The sequence below is a fragment of the Apis dorsata genome, unplaced genomic scaffold (assembly GCF_000469605.1).
Source record: "Apis dorsata unplaced genomic scaffold, Apis dorsata 1.3 scaffold_486, whole genome shotgun sequence".
Classification (NCBI taxonomy): Eukaryota; Metazoa; Arthropoda; class Insecta; order Hymenoptera; family Apidae; genus Apis; species Apis dorsata.
The window spans coordinates 921,626-930,012 of NW_006263721.1; the positions used below are offsets into that span (position 1 = coordinate 921,626).

Genomic DNA, 8,387 nt, shown 5'->3' on the forward strand with positions numbered 1-8,387 from the left:
AAAAAATATATATATAATAAAATTATTTTTTTTTATCTTATTATATACATGTATATTTTTAAATATTTTTAAATAAATTTTTTTTTAAATTATTTATTTCTTTTTTCTAATTTTTCTAATTCTAATTTTCTAATTATTTATTAAAAAATATAATATGATCAATAAATTTATAGCTATAGTAAATATTATATACTATACCAGATATAGTTTGTGACACTGTTTCAGAATTTTGTATAGTATTTCCTTGAGTTTGAGTTGAGGTAGTACTTGTATAAACACATGGTAAAATACTATATGCAGACTTTGACAAGCCAGCAGTACTTTTAAATTCATCTTTAAACCCAGAACCTTCTTGTATAAGTTCCATAAGGCTACTAGCACCAATAGCTGATGCATTATTAGCTGTTTTATTAGAGGACACTGAAAGTATTAAACTTCGATAAATGTTTGTATTTGTCAAATATTCACATAACTTTTTATAACACTGTAATAATATTCGTAATTGAACATTTTCAATATATTTGTCATAATCTTTGCACCAACCACACGAAGGTTTCAATTTCTTACGTCCACCTCTACACCCACGACACACATGATGTTGACAATTAGTTTCAGTTGGTGTATGAGGTTCAATTAACAAATTTGAACACACAGTACAACTTAAACTTTGTCGCAAATACGGAACTAGCCTATATAAATCTGTCCATGAATTTGGATCATCAGCATCCGCTTGTAAAACTAACCGACACGTTGATACGTAAAGACTTGTGGCATTCATTCTTTCTTGAACTCTGAAGAGTTCCACAAGCAATACGTATAGTTATATCGGAAAGTTAATTAAACAAGATAATAGAACATAATCACTACACACAAACAAAATATCTGCCATATTTAATTTTCTTTCATTTGTATTTACTATGATATTTATAGGGGGCTCTTGAATTACTTCAACTAAAATATTTTACTAGATAGGAAAGTTCCTTTAATAAAAAATTATTAAAATAATAACAAATTAACAATTAAATTATTAAATATGAAAAAATGTTAAATTTTCAAAAATGTATATATTTCTAACGGATTTTTTCATTATGCAAACTTAATATAGTTTATAAAAAATATAAATTATTAATATATATATATCATAAATTATATAAAATATTTTTATTTTTATTATAAATAACATGTTAATATATATATATCATATATATTTAAATTATTAATTAGTTAATTTTAAAAAAAATAGAATAAATATCAAAAAATAGATAGATTTAGAATAGATATCATTTAATTATATGAATTTGTAATAGATTATTTTATTATATGATTTCAAAAGTAAAACAAACAGTGACGCATATCTTCTATCTTTATTATATATGATCATTTATATATCATATAGTTATCAAACTGTGAGAAAAGGATATGTATGTAAATTATAATTATTTAATTCTTTAATATAAAATGTCCTAAAATACATATATTTTTGGAAGTATAATAGTAAACTATATGTGATAATGAATTATAAAAACTTTTAAAAATATTTTTCAAGGACTGGTACAAGGTATAAATATTTTTTACTAATAACAATTCTTAATATTTTCTGAATAGTATAAAATTTTTTAAATTTAATTATAAATTTTTTTCATTAAATTTATTAAAAATTTCTTTATTTAAAAATAAATAGTATATGTTTAATAATTTTTAGAATTTTTAAATCATTATTATTTACTAGAATTATAAATTGTCAATGTTTTAGGTTAAATTATTTACAAATGGCAGATAAAGCTATTATGAAGGTAAAACTAAATAAATTTATCTTTATCTTAATAAAGATAAATTATCATAAATTTATCTTATATTTTACAATTCTATGATAATTGTTTTAAATAATGGTTACTTAAAATGTGTAGCAAATAGCAGAACAAAAACTTAAAGCATTTTCTATTGGCACAATGGGTAAAAGACCATTAAGTAAAAAAGAATTAGAAGAACAACGTAAAAAAGAACAAGAACAAGCTGCAGCTCAAGTATGTAATGTTTAATTTATTAAGAAATTATTATATAAACATTACAAATATTATGTATGTTAAATGTATAAATCCATATTATTATTTATTTATGATATGTATAGGCATTTGAAGAATTTGTAGCAACTTTTCAAGAAACGCCTAATAAAACAACTAGCAAGGTTTGGGTAAAAGCAGGAACTTATGATGCAGGTAAACGACGTAAGTATCTATTTTATAACTAAATATTTTTTAATTATAAAATATACATCAATTATAAATTTTCAAAATTAAATCAATTATCAGTTAAATAAGAAATATTACTGAATATTATTGAAGTATTTTTTTAAAAAACCTATATAACTAATTTGTAATTTAAGTTGAATCAATTACTTATCTTAGTATGAAATATGAATGTATTTATTTGATAGAGGAAGATACAAGAGAAAAAGGAAAACTTTATAAGCCACAATCAAAAATATCAGAGCTTGTTGATAGCAGATCATCAGCTGAACAAGCACAAGAATATGCAAGATTATTAGGATCTAATGAAAGAAAATTAGATAGATTAGGAAAAAAGAAAAAAGAAGGTGAAAAAAAGAAAAGTAATCTTGAATTATTCAAAGAGGAATTAAAAATGATACAAGAAGAACGAGAAGAAAGACATAAATATAAAGGTGTAGTGAAAAATGTTATTTCTACCCAATCAGAAGATCCAATGTTGGCAGCTTTAAAATGTGTTGAAGGTAATTTAGTATTGATATATTTTATCATAATTTAATTATAATAACATTCATAAGTTTTTTTTATAAATAAATAAATCTGGTAAGAATTTACACTCTTTTATTTTATAATAAAAGTTATAGTGTAAATAAATATTTCTTCTTTTATATTAATAATTTAAATTTGTTATTAAAATACATTAGGTTGTACTTCCTCATATCCTGATTCACGAAAAAATAATCTACATAACCTTATTGATGATCCACGTCTCCTAGCCCTGATTTATGAGGGTAAACAATACCCATTTCTAGAATTTCCTTTATGTGCTTTTTTAATGTAAAAATTGTATAAAAAATATAGAAACATTCTTTTTTGTAGATGGATCATTTGACAATGGAGATCCTAATACTACTAATCTATATTTGGGAAATTTAAATCCAAAGGTACAAGATCAAGTCATTAAATATAATTTTATAATTTTTATGTAGAATTAAATTTTTTTTATTCTTGTAAATAATAATAGATTACAGAACAACAATTGATGGAAATATTTGGCAAATATGGTCCATTAGCTAGTATTAAAATTATGTGGCCTCGCAGTGATGAAGAAAAAGCCAGACAAAGAAATTGTGGATTTGTTGCATTTATGAGTCGTAAAGATGGAGAACGAGCATTAAAAAATCTAAATGGTGAGAAAATAATCATATTATAAAACTTATACAAAACATTTTTTTTATCCTATTACTTATATTTTTGATATGTAAATTTTTAACATATAAAAAACAAGAAAATATACAAAAGAATATTTTTATTTTATTTTTTATACAAAAAATTTTCCAAAATTCAAATTAAAATATTTTCTAAAGATATTTTCATTTGTCATGATAATAATGACACTACAATTTTACTTATAATTTTTAACATTTAACATATGAAAACATATTATTAAAATGAAATCAATGTGAGGAATTAAAACGTATAAAATTATAAATATAGTATAAATAAATATATAAAAATTAAGTAAATATTTTGAAAATTTTATAACAAGTTTATTATTGGATATATAAAATTTTATTATCATATAATTTGTTGTTTTTATATATTAATATATTTTTGAACTTTATATTGTTTAAATAAAAAAGTGTTAGAAATTGAATTTATTTCTGTAATAATTTATTTTCATGTATTATTATTAATAACAATTACTTATAAATATAAGTGAAAAACATTCATAATTTCATTATAAAAATAATATAAAATATCTATTCTAATTATAATCTATTTTAATTATAAAAATCTTATAATCTTATAATCTTATATATATAAGAAAATAGTAAAATTTATTTTTTTTTATTTTTCTTACAAATCTACTATTTACAAAAACAATTTTAGACATAAATAGTGAACATTTTATATATATAACATTATAATATAATGTAAATTAGGTCGTGATATAATGCAGTATGAAATGAAATTGGGCTGGGGAAAAAGTGTTCCAATTCCACCTTACCCTATTTATATTCCACCTGCTTTAATGGAAATTACACAACCACCACCTCCATCTGGTCTTCCATTTAATGCTCAACCGCATCGTCGTGATAGACATAAGGTATATGAAGTTAATAAAAGTTATGAAAATAATATATATAAAATGTATTGAAATTAAAAAAATTACAAAAATACAATAATTATAAATATAATATTGATAAAAAATTTATAATATTATTCAATTGCTAAAAAAATCTATTTATTTAATTATTTTAAAGTCATATTTATTATTACTTATAATTACTTATTCAAAATAATTTCATAAAATCAAATCTTTAATTATGTTGTTAACTATAATTATTTTTTATTTTGATATTTTTTATATATTTTATTATTAAATGAATTAAGAATACTCTAAATCAATACAATATATTTATAAATATATATATTTATAAATAAATCTTATTAATATTAAGTGATCAATAATTACTATAATTACTATAATACATAATTACTATTATAATAATATAATTACTATCATAATATAATATAAATATATATATTTGTATAATTTTATAAATTTGATTATAGATACCTCGTATTCGTAATCTTCAAACAGCAGATCCTCAGGAAAAAGAAAATTTTGAAAAGGTAACTTTCTTTCTATTGATAAAAAAATTAAATTTTATTCAAAAATATATATTATAATTTCACAAATATTTTATCTAAAATTGATATTAATATTTAAAATAATCCATATTATATTAAACAAAATAATATTTAAAATGAAATACAAGTTTTATTATTTTATTTGAAATTAAAATTGAACTTTTAAAATAAATAATAAAATATAATTTTTTTATATATTGTATATAATACTTATAACTTAAAAAATTAATATAGAAAATATAATAATTGAGTAAAAATTATTACCATTATTTGGAATTGTTGAATGAAGAATGTTATTAAATATTCCATGTATAATATTATTATCATATAAGTTATCATATTATTATTTAAAAATAAAATTAAAAAAGGTGAAAGATTTCTCAATAATTTAATAAGCTATTACTGATGAAAATAATTAAATACAAATTAAAATATTTAAGAAAATTATAGTAGTATATGTATAGTAATATATACATATAATTATAATATAATATATATTTTATTATTAATCAAGGCAATACAAAAAATACTGATAACTTGTAAACAGAATTTTATTTTTTATATTTATTTTAAAGTATAATTACTTTTATTTTTATTAATGTATTTGAAAAAAAAGATTTTCTTTTTTTTTTTTTGCTAATTTTTACAAATATAATAATTCACAATTATATCATTGAATTTTTATTATATTTATTAATTTTTTATTTTGAAATTTCATAATCAAAAATTTATTTATAATTTTTGTTTATAATAATGTCAAGAAACAATTGCATTCGTATATATTATTTTCCATATAAATATATTGCTTTTTTATGTTCTCAAAATTTATAAATATACAAAAATATTATTACATAATTCAAAAAATTGGAATTTAGATCATTTTTAATGTTATTTTCATGGAAATTTTATTCTTTTTATAAAAAATATTAATTTATACTTAGTACTTATATACTTATTATACTTAGTATTAATAATAATATTTTCTTTTTTATTTACTCTTAATTTCTGTTATTAGTTTAAAATAAATAATTAATAATTATTTTATTGATGTTTTATTAATTAAATATTATTACTTTTAAATATTGATCTCCATTAATATTTATTAATTTAACATTAATATAAATAAATATAAAAATGTATAATATATACTATTTATTATATATATAAATAATTTATTTTAAATTACTTTAAAATTTATTGTAATTTATCTGTTACAAATTACATTATACTGAATTGATGATAATTATGCTTGGGATGAATCAATTTGGACTGAAATATTCGATTAACTGCTGCACTGTAATGAATATTATCATAGGTTTTACAAAATGCAGTTGTCAAAGTGGTTATTCCTACAGAAAGGTATATTTTCATTTTTATTAATTAAATATAAATATTAAACATGTTGATTATTATTAGATAATATACTATATATTGATTTATAAAAATTAAAAATAAAATTTTATTTTATAGAAATTTAGTTATGTTAATACATAGAATGGTAGAATTTGTAATTCGAGAAGGTCCTATGTTTGAAGCAATGATCATGAATAGAGAATTAAATAATCCAATGTTTAGGTTTGTATAATTTCATGTAATTATAAAATGTTCCTAATATACCATATTTAAATAATAATTTTTTAATTTTTTAATTAATTTTTTAATTTTTTAATAGATTTTTATTTGAAAATTATTCTCCAGCGCATATTTATTATCGATGGAAATTATATTCTATATTACAAGGAGATGGACAAAAGGAATGGCGCACTGAAGATTTTAGAATGTTTAAAGGTGGAAGTGTGTGGAGACCACCTCCTATTAATCCATGGACACAAGGAATGCCTGATGAATTGATTGAAATGGAAGAAAGACAAGAACCTAGAAGGGGTAGTTTATCAAACAGGTATAAATAATTATAATATTTATATTGTATTTTTATTAATCTTTTATTTATCAATATAAAAATTATTTTTAAAACTAATTTATATTATAGCCAACGAGATCGATTAGAAGATTTATTACGAAACATATCACCTGAAAGAATAAAAGTTGCAGAAGCAATGGTATTTTGTATAGAACACGCTGAAGCAGCAGAAGAAATTTGCGATTGTATTTCGGAATCATTATCAATATTACAAACTCCTGTTAATAAAAAAATTGCAAGATTATATCTTATATCCGACATATTACATAACTGTGGCGTAAAAGTAAATAATGCTACAATTTATCGTAAAGCGTAAGTTAATAAATTAGAATATAACAAACTTAAATAACAAAATTATGTGATATATTATTTATATATATTTAAATATATAATTAATATTCCATTGATTTTTTAATATTTATTAACAAATTCTATTTCTAATGCAGATTTGAAACTCGACTTTTGGATATATTTAATGAAGTTCATCAAGCTTATAAACAATTTGATAGTAGATTAAAAGCAGAAGGATTTAAAGTTCGTGTAATGAGAATGTTTAGAGCATGGGAAGATTGGGCAGTTTATCCACGAGATTTTCTTGTTAAATTACAGAACACTTTCCTCGGGCTTGTTTTAGTAAATTTAATCCTTTTATAAAAGACATAAAAAAAAATAAAAATAAAAAATAATAATAAAAAGTAATTTTATTTTTATAGGTAGATGAACCAGAACCTGAAAATGATGAAGATATTGATGGAGCGCCTTTATCAGATGTAGATGGAGATGGTACGGAAGATTTAGATGGAGTACCATTAGATGGTGCAGCTCTTCTTAAAGGTGCTATGAAACATGGTTTGACACCACAAACAACTAATTACGATGACATTGATGGTGTACCTAGTAAGAATATATATATTTAAATATATATATTTTATATATTTTATGTATTTATTTTTAATCATTTTATACAATCTATTAAATAACATATTAATTTGTTATTAAATCCAATATGATATTATATATCATATATTTATATATATTTTTATATATTTATTGTTTTTTTATAATATTATATATTATATATTTTATTATTTTCAGTGGATGAAGATATCGATGGTGTTCCTATGGATGAAGATGATTCTTCAAATGTACAAAGTAAAGAAGATGATAAAAAACCATCAATTCCTGCAGGATTTGTACCATCTCGTTGGGAAACTGTTGATCCTGATCAGGTTAAGATAATTAATTTACAAGAAAAAATTGCAATCTTTAAGAATGCATTGGATTCAAGTTATAGTTATCAATGACAATAAAAAAATATATAAATTTTAATAATTCTAAATAAGAATAAATTAATTTCTTTAACAATATTATATGACTTCTGTATTTTTCTTTGTTTTATAAAGTAGTTTATTTTGTTATATTAGGTTGAAGCACAAGCTATGACGACTAGCAAATGGGAAGAATTAGGTCAAAATGATGATTCGAATTCTCAAGATACTAGTATGGATTCTAGGTAATATATATAAATATTATTATATTTATATAATATATATATATATATATTATAATATATATTAATATAT

At 19.9% G+C, this 8,387-nt stretch overlaps 2 protein-coding genes across 3 annotated transcripts in view; one reads left to right on the plus strand and one right to left on the minus strand.

Annotated features, from left to right (window-relative positions):
- Window positions 1-921, minus strand: part of LOC102675879 (E3 ubiquitin-protein ligase MSL2) — a 6,054-nt gene extending 5,133 nt beyond the window's left edge. The window contains exon 1 of one of the 2 annotated variants that reach the window (XM_006620183.2): window positions 199-921. In XM_006620183.2, coding sequence (XP_006620246.1) covers window positions 199-778 — 580 coding nt within the window. In that variant the 5' untranslated portion in view covers window positions 779-921. The remainder of the gene's footprint in view (window positions 1-198) is intronic. The other variant, XM_006620184.2, reaches the window with a different exon arrangement.
- A 551-nt stretch (window positions 922-1,472) lies between these two features.
- Window positions 1,473-8,387, plus strand: part of LOC102676109 (U2 snRNP-associated SURP motif-containing protein) — a 9,663-nt gene continuing 2,748 nt past the window's right edge. Inside the window, exons 1-17 of the mRNA XM_006620185.2 lie at window positions 1,473-1,558; window positions 1,754-1,793; window positions 1,908-2,024; window positions 2,129-2,225; window positions 2,435-2,749; window positions 3,105-3,169; window positions 3,250-3,415; window positions 4,172-4,335; window positions 4,806-4,865; window positions 6,199-6,242; window positions 6,354-6,458; window positions 6,556-6,783; window positions 6,874-7,116; window positions 7,251-7,437; window positions 7,518-7,701; window positions 7,900-8,033; window positions 8,229-8,317. Of these exons, the coding sequence (XP_006620248.1) occupies window positions 1,770-1,793; window positions 1,908-2,024; window positions 2,129-2,225; window positions 2,435-2,749; window positions 3,105-3,169; window positions 3,250-3,415; window positions 4,172-4,335; window positions 4,806-4,865; window positions 6,199-6,242; window positions 6,354-6,458; window positions 6,556-6,783; window positions 6,874-7,116; window positions 7,251-7,437; window positions 7,518-7,701; window positions 7,900-8,033; window positions 8,229-8,317 (2,222 nt within the window). The 5' untranslated portion in view covers window positions 1,473-1,558; window positions 1,754-1,769. The remainder of the gene's footprint in view (window positions 1,559-1,753; window positions 1,794-1,907; window positions 2,025-2,128; window positions 2,226-2,434; window positions 2,750-3,104; window positions 3,170-3,249; window positions 3,416-4,171; window positions 4,336-4,805; window positions 4,866-6,198; window positions 6,243-6,353; window positions 6,459-6,555; window positions 6,784-6,873; window positions 7,117-7,250; window positions 7,438-7,517; window positions 7,702-7,899; window positions 8,034-8,228; window positions 8,318-8,387) is intronic.